Source organism: Cololabis saira, chromosome 6, assembly GCF_033807715.1.
Source record: "Cololabis saira isolate AMF1-May2022 chromosome 6, fColSai1.1, whole genome shotgun sequence".
Lineage (NCBI taxonomy): Eukaryota > Metazoa > Chordata > Actinopteri > Beloniformes > Belonidae > Cololabis > Cololabis saira.
The window spans coordinates 47,648,826-47,661,812 of record NC_084592.1 but is presented as its reverse complement, the minus strand read 5'-3'; the positions used below and the strand labels follow the sequence as shown (position 1 = coordinate 47,661,812).

At 43.7% G+C, this 12,987-nt stretch overlaps 1 protein-coding gene across 3 annotated transcripts in view; it reads left to right on the top strand.

Moving 5' to 3' along the window:
- fgf14 (fibroblast growth factor 14) overlaps window positions 1–12,987 on the top strand; it is a 147,891-nt gene that overhangs the window by 91,947 nt on the left and 42,957 nt on the right. For all 3 annotated transcript variants that reach the window (XM_061724215.1, XM_061724216.1, XM_061724214.1), the window contains exons 2-3: window positions 9,308–9,418; window positions 12,853–12,956. In XM_061724215.1, the coding sequence (XP_061580199.1) occupies window positions 9,308–9,418; window positions 12,853–12,956 (215 nt within the window). The remainder of the gene's footprint in view (window positions 1–9,307; window positions 9,419–12,852; window positions 12,957–12,987) is intronic.

Sequence of the window (12,987 nt, the reverse complement as noted above, 5' to 3'; positions counted from 1 at the left end):
GGAGTCTCTCCTCAAACATGGAGGGGTTTGTTGCTCTGCAGGTCAGGACAGTCTCTTCTCAAACATGGAGGGGTTTGTTGCTCTGCAGGTCAGGAGAGTCTCCTCAAACATGGAGGGGTTTGTTGCTCTGCAGGTCAGGAGTCTCTTCTCAAACATGGAGGAGTTTATTGCTCTGCAGGTCAGAATCAGAATCATCTTTGTTGGCCAGGTTCGAACATTGTCCAACAAGGAATTTGACTGCGGTAATTACGCTCTTTAGGCAGTAAATAAACAAATAACAAATGTGGTATTTCTTGACATATGTACAGAATAAACATCTAGGAGTCTCTTCTCAAACACGTCTGTCAGAAGGTGACACTGACTTTGTTTACATCTAGTCAAAATTGGGGGTTATTGCTAATATTCCGGTTACTGAAACATTGGGAATATTCCGTTTACATGGTAATTAATCATTCAGGGTATCTGGATCAAACCAGCGACGCACGGAGAACGTGATGACTCAATTAGCGTCATTTCCGCTTCTTCTTCCTGTATCCAAATTCAAAACAAATGCTGCTTTGTGCAACTTTTCTCTCACCTTCTTGTAAATCTTCTATCCCGGTACTTTCTACCGTCTACAAATGCAGAAATGTTCATATCCTTCATTACATTAATGAAGTGATTAGTCTCCACCTGGTCTTGGTTTCTCCGTGTTTATAAGAACTTCCTGGACTCAAAAGACCAGGATTCCTTGTGAACAGAACATGAGCAGAAAACAGATTCCTGTTCTGTTTGATGGGGATATTCCGTTTGGTGTTTACATGACCCAATATTCAGGTTTTAAAAGGAGTAATCCAGGGGTATTGGGGTTTTTAAAAACCGGAATATGAGCAAATTCTGCTTATTCAAAGGGGTTATTGGTGTTTACATGACTGTGCAAATTCGGGTTATTGCTAATAATCGGGTTTTAAAAGGGTTATTGATGCATGGAAATGCAGTCATTCTGGACGTCACCTCACCGCCTGAGAGAGAGAAAGAGGACAGCGTTCACGAGTGTTTCTCTCGGTGCTTTCAGACCTGTGGCCCGTTTGTTTTGTTCCGATTCAGGGGCTAAATATCGATACAGTTGTTTCGTTTGTGGCGTTTGTGTTCACAACCGTCTGTAGCGGTTCAAATGCCATGAACCAACTGCTCTCTCCGAAATGAACGCGGAAGGAGTTTCCTCTTCCGTACCCCGGTAGAAACAACAACTACGGAGCATCGTAAGCGAGTGTTGAACCAGTTATGAGTGAGTTGTGTCGGTTGCTGTGTCGATTCTGTTGTCACTGCAAACGAACCGCTCCAGGTCTGGAATGGAAGCTTTCTGACAATAAAACAACACATTTACAAGAAATATAACATGTGGGTGAAAACGAGTGAACATTTGACCTTAAATAGTTAAAGCAGTTAGTGAGACAGTCCTACATGTCATGTTTTATTTTATTCTATTCAATCAATCCAAACCTCATTTTTTTTTCAGTTTAGGAAACTATAAAAGAAATATAAGAAATCTTACAAATCTTACATTATTCATAGAGCAGATCTGACTTTATGAACGCTGAGACCAAACACATTTGGACGATAACGTGACCTTTTGGAAAATATCAGTTCACTTGACATTTTTTAGTTCATCTGAAGTAAATAACTGCCTGAAACTGATGGATGTGAATGATGCGTTTGAGGGTTTCAGACCCAGAATAAGAACGCAGCCACGTTCCTGGTGGATGAGTTTCACCGGACCAACACGTCGCCACGGAGACGTTAACCACAGCAATGATCCCTGCAGCACTTGCTGCCGTGTTGAAACAGCAAGTTGGCAAACCTGTGATGGATTAATGGCTCTGACCAGCCTTTAAACGTTGCCAAAGGGGGAGCGATTGATCCTGGGACGGATCAGCGGAGCGCAATCAGTGATCATTAAAACGGTGTAACTGGAGGCCGGCTGGGACTTCTGGGTATTATTCAAAACAATAAAACAGGCCTCTAAGAAGAAGATCACGGACGGGGCTTCAGGGGGGACTGGGGGGGCGGGTCCGTGTACTTAGCGGCCATCCGTTTTTTGTTTTGAAATGACAAAATAGAGAAATAATCCAAAATAATCTGTTTCCCGTCCTTTGTTTTGTATAATAAAAAAACAAAAAACGGAAACAGATCGTTATCCATTATCCGTTATCCGTTTTCATTGATGTGTTTGAAAATCGAAATTGGGAATTAAAACAGCGAGTGGAAAACTCTTTTCTCTATTTCCTATTCGTTTCCAAGGATACTGAAAACAAGGATTGGACAAATGGGGGGAGTACACGGACCCTCCATCTCTCCGTTCCCTCTCTACTGCTGTTGGCACTCGGGGTGCTTCATTTTTGTGGCACCTCTTGGTTCATATTAGGTATAAAACATTGTATAATATGTTGTGCTGAGATTTTCACACTCACAGTTAACATTAAAAACCAAAATTGCAAGTGAATCTACAAATGTATTTTGGGTAAAATGGTTCGTCATCAACAGCCGTCTATCAACGTCATCATCTATCACTTATCAACAGAGCAGTAATCCTGCAGCCTAAACATGAGCGGGAGTTAGAAACAGAAAAGTGGAGCAATAAAATGCAAAGAAAAAGAAAAAAGGGAGCAAGAAAAAGCCAAATTGCCCAAGATAGATGCATATTTTGTTGGCCCTAATCCTCCTCCTGTGGGAGATGAACCACGTTGTTAGCAGGTTAGGGTTAGGGTTATGGTTAGGTTAGGGTTAGGTTAGGTCAGGGTTAGGGGGTTAGGGTTAGGTTAGGGTTAGGGGTTAGGGTTAGGGGTTTAGGGTTAGGTTAGGGTTAGGGGGTTAGGGTTAGGTTAGGGTTAGGGGTTAGGGGTTAGGGTTAGGGGTTTAGGGTTAGGGTTAGGGGGTTAGGGTTAGGTTAGTGATTGCGACCCCCTGAGGGGAACCAATACGCTTCTGCCTCCTACGTTAGCGATTCCAGAGATTGCTGAAGGTAGTGTTGCACTCTCACATCGTACATCCTGTTTGAGATCCGTATGCACTAAAGTACTTTGTCAGTGGCGTATGGTGTGGTACCTCTGAGTTAGTATCAGAGTTTTGTTATGAGATGTGCTGTGTGGTGTATTAGGGTAACTGGGTTTCCCTTATGAGTGTAGTCGGATTATGGAGGATCTGGTGTCTTCGTATGTGGCTAGTGGGTGCACTTTGAGAGGATAGTTGTGACTTTTGGAAGGGGAGAAGAGGGGGGGGGGGGTTGATAGTTCAAAGAGGAGAGATTGAGGTGAGGGGGGTTTTTTAGAGAGGTTTTTAGGATTTGGGGTTCGGGTTAGGGTTGGAATTTGTTGTGTAGTTTTAGGGTCAGGGTTAGGGTTAGATTTTGGGTTGGGGTTAGGGTTAGGGGTTAGGTTAGGTTAGGTTTAGGGGTTAGGTTAGGTTAGGTTAGGGTTAGGTTAGGTTAGGTTTAGGGGTTAGGTTAGGTTAGGGTTAGGTTAGGTTTAGGGGTTAGGTTAGGTTAGGGTTAGGTTAGGTTTAGGGGTTAGGTTAGGTTAGGGTTAGGTTAGGTTAGGTTTAGGGGTTAGGTTAGGTCAGGGTTAGGTTAGGTTAGGTTTAGGGGTTAGGTTAGGGTTAGGTTAGGTTAGGGTTAGGTTAGGTTAGGTTAGGTTTAGGGGTTAGGTTAGGTTAGGGTTAGGTTAGGGTTAGGTTAGGTTAGGTTAGGGTTAGGTTAGGGTTAGGTTAGGTTAGGGTAAGGTTAGGGTTATGTTATGTTAGGGTTAGGTTAGGGTTAGGTTAGGTTAGGGTTATGTTAGGTTAGGGTTAGGTTAGGGTTATGTTGGGTTAGGGTTAGGTTAGGTTAGGGTTAGGTTAGGGTTAGGGTTAGGTTAGGGTTATGTTAGGTTAGGGTTATGTTAGGTTAGGGTTAGGGTTATGTTAGGTTAGGGTTAGGTTAGGGTTATGTTAGGTTAGGGTTAGGTTAGGGTTAGGTTAGGTTAGAGTTATGTTAGGTTAGGTTAGGTTAGGGTTATGTTAGGTTAGGGTTAGGTTAGGGTTATGTTAGGTTAGGGTTAGGTTAGGGTTAGGTTAGGTTAGGGTTATGTTAGGTTAGGGTTAGGGTTAGGTTAGGGTTATGTTAGGTTAGGTTAGGGTTATGTTAGGTTAGGGTTAGGTTAGGGTTATGTTAGGTTAGGGTTAGGGTTAGGTTAGGGTTATGTTAGGTTAGGGTTAGGTTAGGGCTAGGTTAGGGTTATGTTAGGCTAGGTTAGGGTTATGTTAGGTTAGGGTTAGGTTAGGGTTATGTTAGGTTAGGGTTAGGTTAGGTTAGGGTAAGGTTAGGGTTATGTTAGGTTAGGGTTAGGGTTAGGTTAGGGTTATGTTAGGTTAGGGTTAGGTTAGGGTTAGGGTTAGGTTAGGTTAGGGTTATGTTAGGTTAGGGTTATGTTAGGTTAGGGTTAGGTTAGAGTTATGTTAGGTTAGGGTTAGGGCCTTCACTCTGGGCCGCGGGCGAGTTCGCCAAGTACTTTTAAGTAGTGGTTAGTAGGCCACAATACTTCAAATTGAACTTGAACTTGTATGTGAATTTATGGGCTGCCGTGCCAGTTTTACTGCACTACTGTCATTAGTTGAAGTGGATCAGACGGTGATTTCAGAGATCTGGAAGCTCGGTGGTGCTGAACTCCTACAATGTCTGAAATGTATTTGTTTTATTGGGCTATGTTTTTGTTGTTGTTGTGGTTTGTTGGACTTTGTCTTGTTATATCATGATATGAAGTGGATTTCCGCTCCCTGTGGTGCTGATAAATATAATCAAACGCGAGTCAAAGGGGCGGACATTAAATTATATGCTCCCCTGCTGCAAGTAAACATAATTATTCTGAAAAATTGTATTATTTTAACAAATTTGAGAATGATCTTTCACAATCTCTAGTAGGCTATGTTCTGCTCTTACATGTGGTAATACTTGTAAGCCCCGTTGTTGGGCATGCGTAGGTTATGATAATGAGACAGATTTTTACAGCCTAGAGCCAGAAGGGCTGCAAAAGGCCCGGCTGATTTGCCCCGCCCCCCGGCCCGGCTCTGATATGTTCCGCTACCGGCTGAGATCAAACACATTTGGACGATAACGTGACCTTTTGGAAAATATCAGTTCACTTGACATTTTTTTGTTAATCTGAAATAAATAAATGTCTGAAACTGATGAATGTGAATGATGCATTTTAGGGGTTTCAGACACAGTTTGAGCACCGAGCGATCGGACTGATGGATGAGTTTCACCGCTTGGACTGGGCTGAGGACCGAGTCCTCTGGAGAAGTAGAGTGTCCAACACATCCGCACGTACAGTAGACAGTGACCAGCCTTTAAACGTTGCCAAAGGGGGGAGCGATTGATCCCGGGGACGGATCAGCGGAGCGCAATCTGTGATCATTAAAACGGTGTAACTGGAGGCCCGCTGGGACTTCTGGGTATTATTCAAAACAATAAAACAGGTCTCTAAGAAGAAGATGTCTATGAAACGATACTGAAACACCGACTCTGGTGTTGGAGACTGACAGGCGTCAGACGAGTACGAGCTCCTGCAGGACAGATGGATGTCCTGTCAGGGGACAAAGAACCTCTGGAAAACCTTTCCAGTCCTGGTGAAGAGCTTTAACGCTTATGGCCGACCTCCTCCTCCTCCGTCTTCTTCCTCTGAAGCTGAAAGTAGTTTTCCAGCTTTTATGTGACGCAGCGAGATAAACATTCTTTTATTTATGTGCAAGTATATAAAGTATTTATCAAGTAAGGCGATGCAGTTTTTTGTAATACAATCATAATGAGAAAGCGAGTGGGAGTGAGGATGAGACAGCGTTTCTTTCTCTCGGTCCTCGTGGAATCTCCTCTCAGCCCGAGGTGGAGACGTCGCAGTGGCAGAAGCTTTTCAGCTGTTTCTGTTGTTGCTCCCGTCCGTTTTCTCCTTCTGCTTCCTCTGGCTCGTCCTAACGTCTCACGTTAAACTCCGACCCGAACGTAGATCCCGGGAGGGAGCTGATCCCCGGCAGCTGTAGATGCAGCACCAGCAGCCGTTTCCACGGAAACCGAGGGGTGGGATGAAGTAGCGGTGTGTCTTCAACGAGGGGGGGGTCCTGAAAAACAATGAGCAGCTCAGGCCCCGTATCCACGTATCAACAACGGTGGTGTTTTCATGCGTTTTGTGCCCTTCGTTTACACGAAAACGAAGCTCAAAGTCTCCAAAAACCATAATTACCCATAACCATAATAAACCATAAAACCCTGGCCCTGCCCCTTCTCAACCTTTCCCCGACCCTGAACCCCAACCTGGGACTTGATGATTGGGCCGGAGCTTCGGGAGCTGCGTGCTGGCCTGCGGTCCCCACCCCCGGTCATCCCGTTGCTGCTTCCACCTGCCTGTGTGCTGTTGACGTCCCTGACTCCCCCACTCTGGTCTTCAGCAGGAGGGTCCCCCCTTATGAGCCTGGTCCTGCTCAAGGTTTCTTCCTCCTAAAGGGGAGTTTTTCTTGCCATTGTTTATGTAATAATTGCTCAGGGGTTTATGTTTATGTTCTGGGTCTCTGGAAAAGCGTCTAGAGACAACTTTTGTTGTATTAGACGCTATATAAATAAAATTTAATTGAATTGAATAATTTCTTCCTTCCTCCTGCTCTCTCCTTCCTTCTTCCCTTCCTCTTTTCTTCCTTCCTTCCTTCTTTCCTTGTTTCCTTCCTTCCTTCCTTCCTTCCTTCCTTCCTTCCTTCCTTCCTTCCTTCCTTCCTTCCTTCCTTCCTTCCTTCCTTCCTTCCTTCCTTCCTTCCTTCCTTCCTTCCTTCCTTCCTTCCTTCCTTCCTTCCTTCCTTCACGTATGTTGTGCATGGATTTAACACAGAACCATAAATCATCTTTACACAAAAACATCAACGGGAATTTATCGTTTTTACCGCAAGATGACAAATTCTTACCGTGAGGAATTTCTTTGACGGTAAATCGTGAACGTTAAAATATCGCCCATTCCTACTACACGGACAGTCTGGTGTCATCGGCGCGTCGTCTGACGGCTGTGAGAGCTAGTTGACGCCGCGGCGCTGGGTCCTGTCAACAAACTCTGGGATAAACATCCGAGACACAGGAAACCCTTCATCTCACATGGGCTTGGAGATTAAACCAGCTAACCTAATCACGTGATCTGTGTAACATGATCTGATACTTTATGGATCTAATCTGGTGAGATAATTAGAGCCAGAGTAATCACATTACTGGCCCCAGCTGAATGTGCCTCCGGATCATTTGCAGTTTGGAATGTAATCGGATTTAGAGCTCACGTTTAATCCTAAGAGGAATCAGGGCCATCGCCATCAAATCAATGAGTGATATGAAGTTAAAGTTACAGCTAATGTGACATAAGAAACTCAAAAGTTCTGCAGCAAGACGGGAGCCTAAATCTTTGTGTTTTAATGAACACGGCGGGTCTGGAGATCTGCTTCCCATCATTGTCATGAGCTCCTAACCCTCCTCACCCTCATATACTATAAAACTAAACTATACTACTGTCATTTAGCAGACGCTTTTATCCAAAGTGACTTACATATCGTTAGCCTCATAGCATAATTGCCTAATTCTAAGGCATTCAAATACAACCTAAGCAATTATGCTTTGAGTCAAGTCAAGTCAAGTCAAGTTTTATTTGTATAGCACATAAACAAACGGCTGAGACAACCAAAGTGTTTCACAGAAAGTTCTTAAAAAGCAAAGACATAAAAAAGGGACAAGAAAAGGGCAAAATCTGAATAAGACAATATAAAAAGACTCTAATTAAAAGCAAGCGAAAAAAGGTGGGTCTTTACCTGAGATTTAAAAATATGTAAAGACTGGGCCGCCTGGATGTGCAGGGGGAGGGAGTTCCAGAGTCTGGGGGCCACGGCCAAGGCCCTGTCCCAGTTATAGTACCAGTTATAGTACCAGTAGTACCAGTAGTACCAGTTATAGTACCAGTAGTACCAGTAGTACCAGTTATAGTACCAGTAGTACCAGTAGTACCAGTTATAGTACCAGTAGTACCAGTTATGGTACCAGTAGTACCAGTTATAGTACCAGTAGTACCAGTTATGTTACCAGTAGTACCAGTTATAGTACCTGGAGAATCTCAGACAGGTATGTGGAGAATCTCAGACAGGTATGTGGGGGCCAGGAGGCCGTGGAGGGATTTGTAAGCGGTCAGGAGAAGTTTGAAGTGAATACGGTAGCGGATGGGGAGCCAGTGGAGAGATGCAAGGACCGAGGTGATGTGATCTCACTTCTTTGTACAAGTAAGGAGTGGAGCGGCTGAGTTTTGAACTAACTGCAGGCGTCGGAGTTGGGATTGGTCGATGCCGGTGTATCGGAGTTGCAGTAGTCCAGTTGTGAAGTGACGAAAGCATGGATGACTCTCTCCAGATCGCTCTGTGGCTAATGATATGAGAGAACAACACAAGCACAAAATCACATAGGAGGGTCCAGCCATGCCAGTGCAAGAATATATATATCTTTTTTTTTTAAATAGAAAGCTACGTTTAAGAAGACAACATCTTGATGTAAGTGCATGCATCTTACTAGATGCAGAAGTGCTACTTAAAGAGCTGAGTCTTTATACCCTTAAGAGCAGGTCCAGACCTGCAGATCAGAGTTTATAGGTCGTTCAAACATTGGGGAACAACGGAGGAGAAGATTCTGCCTACAGATTTCACACCACGTTGTGGTGGAAACACCGGGCATCTTTCACTGGCTGAGCGGAGCTGTGGATGAAGGAGTGAAGGTAGAGGGAGTGTATCTCTGGATGAAGGGGGACCGTATAGGAACGTAATTCTCGTCAGTTGCGTGAAATAAGACCTGGAAACAGGCATTGTGGCGTAGAATTGTCAAATTGGTTTAAATCACCGTATGAATTGTTACAGATTATTTTTGTAATCCTGTATTTGACCCGGTCTTGGTACTTTTTGACCGTATAGAAACGTAATTCTGGTCATTGTAAGAATGAGATGAACCTGCTGGATCTACTGCCCTTACTTTTTAACAACTGGTGCTTTTTCTATTATTTTACCTCTTTTCTTATCATTTTATTTCATTTTATTTATTATGTACTGTTTAAGTGTGTCTTGCCGCTTTTAATGTTGCTGTAAAGCACTTTGAATTACCTTGTGTTGAATTGTGCTATACAGATAAACTTGCCTTGCCTTAAAAACGAGACATTACTGCACAGGATCCTCTGCTACTTAGGAGCAAATGATTATTTTTCGTTTGCAATTCTTATTTGTTCCCGTCTTGTTTGTCCTGCAGATCCCCAGCTCAAGGGTATAGTGACCAGGTTATACTGCAGGCAGGGATTCTACTTGCAAATGAACCCCGACGGCTCTCTTGATGGGACAAAGGATGACAGCAGTAATTCTTGTGAGTATCAAGTTGCATCTATTGATTTTCGACATCAAACATTTTACAGATGACTGGAGAAAAAAAAAAAATCAAAGAATTCCTGACGGGTGACGGAAATAGAGAGTCATTTATTTACACTCTTATTTAAGGCCCTGTTTCCACGTAGCAGAAACGCTGGTGTTTTCATGCGTTTTGACCGTTCGTTTACACAAAAACGAAGCTCAAAGTCTCCAAAAACCATCATTTCTGAAAACTCCGCTTCAGAACGTCACATTATGAGACAGAAACGTCACCAGTGTCATGAGTGACACCTGTGTTTACAATTAGTTTGTAACCGTCAATATTTTCTTGTATTTTACCTGTTTTATATTCTAACGTCACACTTAAAAGTAACTCCACTTCTCTGTCACTCCAAACCAAAGACTCTGGTTCATCTTGGAAGTAACTGGAAGTTACTCGTGTCATTTGTTGATGTTTTTTTCCAGGATTCTGATTGGCTAGCATGACTTTATCTTCTCGTTACACTGCCCCCTGTAGGTTTGGCTGCTCATAGCACCTTAACAGATATTTATGCAGGTTCCTGGAAATGATGGGATTTTTCAAAACGTAGAGGGGGAAATATCTGTTTTTGTAAATACCCGGCTCTGTGTAAACGTGGCCTAAATCCAGACACAGGGCCAAACGCACTGCAACGGCCTAATGCGTCTCAGTGAAGAAAAACGGCTTCAAGTACAGAAACGATTCAAATTCACAAACTCTAAACGAGGTACAAAAAGAGGAACGTGGTGCAAATGAAAAAACCTGCTGCAAAACACAAAGACAAATGCAGCATCATCAAACGCACTGCAAATAGAGAAACGATGCAAAGCACAAAACCATATAAAACAAGAAACCATGTTCAAAAGAAAAACGCTTCATAACCGTCACTACAACCTCCAAACCCGCAGGGGGCGCTGCTGACTGAACCACAGTGTTTACATCCATGGTTTAAACATACAGCGGGAACGGTAATGTGATTTTTATCTGACTTTATTTATATACGATGTTTGTATCACTGTACAACGCTGCACATTACGAGACGTTTCTTTATTATACTTTAACGTTACAGTCAGCTGTTGGGTCTCTTCTCTACATCCCGTGTGTCTGTCCATTGAGCTGTTACGCAGAGATGTCGAGAAAAAGTTGAAAAGTCGAAATATTGAGAAAAAATTTCAATATTTCGAGAAAAAAGTCAAAATTTCAAGAAAAAAGTCAAAATGTCGAGATTAATGTGTTGAAGTACAATCTTGAGAAAAAAGTTCAAATGACGAAAAAAGTCGAAATGTCGAGAAAAAAATCAAAATGTCGAGAAAAAAGTCGAAATGTCGAGAAAAAAGTCGAAATGTTGAGATTAAGAAGGAAAGGACAAAGGAAGAAAAAAAGAGAAAAAAGGAAAAAAAAGAAGAAAAAAGAAAAAAAAGAAGAAAAAAAGAAGAAAAAAAGGTCAAACGTTTCTAAAAAAAGCTCCAGGAGCCACTAGGGCGGCGCTAAAGAGCCGCATGTGGCTCTAGAGCCGCGGGTCCCAGCAACTCTTTATATTCCGCTTATGTCCAGTATTATAACCTCTTAATGATAAAAATGTATTTTAGTTAATTTAACTTCCATTGAGCTGTTACGCCGAGAGCGCCCCCTGCAGGTTTGGAGCACTTCCAGTCGTGGTGACCGCTTTTCTTTTGAAGATGGTTTCTTGTTTTAAATCGTTTTGTGCTTTGCATCGTTTCTCTATTTGCAGCGTTTGATGATGCTGCATTTGTCTTTGTTTTTTGCAGCACGTTTTTTCATTTGCACCACGTTCCTCTTTTTCTACCTCGTTTTGAGTTTGTGAATTTGAATCGTTTCTGTACTTGAAGCCGTTTTCCTTAACTGAGACGCATTAGGCCGTTGCAGTGCGTTTGGCCCTTGTCGGCCACCGTACACAGTGGACACAATCGAACCGCCGGAGAGGTTTAACGGCCTCATGTTAGATTGATCTCTCTGGGGAAGGAAGTGAAGCAGCGACTCGTTCATCACCCTCCTCCACCTCCGCTGACCCCTGGCGTCAGGACAACCCCCCAGTTTTATCCCAAAGAGGGAACATTCCTCCTTAAAGTGTGGCCGTCCGGTCAGACCCATTTGTCTTCCTCTCTGAGAAGGAAGTGACCAAGATTAATGGGGAGGAAAGTGGTATTATTAGCTCGTTCTGGCGCCGCTCCTCTGGCACTTCAGGCTAGATGGTTAATCTGATTCCAGAGCTCGGTGCTAACGCTAGCCTGTCAGTTCCTGCTGTCAGCCGGAGGAGATGTGGCACATGTCACTTCCCATCGGCCTCGGAGTCGTACGGGAAACAGCAGGCGTTGTAGATACAGGCAGAGGTTAGGGTTAGGGTTATGTTACGGGTCCCAAGGGTGAGGACCGTGGTAACAAATATGTCTACCTGTAAAAGCAGGTGGAGTGCGGAGCAATTAAAGCATGATGCGTCTCTGTCCTCCGCCAAGTCATTTCTTTATTTACAACATCATCATATTTACACAATAAACTGTCACAATTAACACATTCAACACATGGGTTCTATTTTCAAATATCACATCCCATTCTACTCTTCACTTTTCAGTTATCAACAAGCATCATAATGCTAGAACTGTATCTAGATTACGACCCGTTAGATGTCGTTCCGTGAATAATAATGTGTTTCTAATGTGAACTGAGATTATTTCCAACACGAGTCTCTGAACATCTTGAGGATTTACTTCTCCCCCTGAGTGATTGTGTCACAGCGAAGGTTGGGAACCCCAATCCTAACCCCAACCCTAACCCCCAACCCTAACCCTAACCCCAATCCTAACCCCAACCCCAACCCTAACCCTAACCCCCTAACCCCAACCCTAACCCTAAACCCCTAATCCTAACCCCAACCCTAACCCCCTAACCCCAACCCTAACCCTAACCCTAACCCCCTAACCCCAACCCTAACCCTAAACCCCTAACCCTAACCCCAATCCTAACCCTAACCCCAACCCTAACTCCAATCCCAACCCCAACCCTAACCCCAACCCTAACCCCAACGCTAACCCCAACCCTAACCCTAGCCCTAACCCCCTAACCCCAACCCTAACCCCAACCCTAACCCCAACCCCAACCTCAACTATTGGAGATTCCATGTTCGGACTTCATGAAGGCCTACCATATGTTGTTTTATTCCCGCCCACTTGAAATCAAACTGTGATTGGTCGATTGGTGTGGAGAGTGACGGGCAAATCGACCAATCGTGGTTTGATTTCAAGTGGACCCCCGACTTCCTTTTAGGCGGGACCTGAAACTGCATCAGACGGAATTAACCAATTACAGCTTAAACAACCGGCTCATTTTAAACCGATGTACTTCAAGGTTTTATTTGGTTTTATATTTCCACAACTGTCTTTATATCTGTGTTTCAGCTTTGTTTAACCTTATTCCTGTGGGCCTCCGAGTCGTCGCCATCCAGTCAGTGAAGACAGGGCTGTACACCGCCATGAACGGGGAGGGCCATCTCTACACATCAGTAAGACCTTTCTATTCTACTGATTCTACAC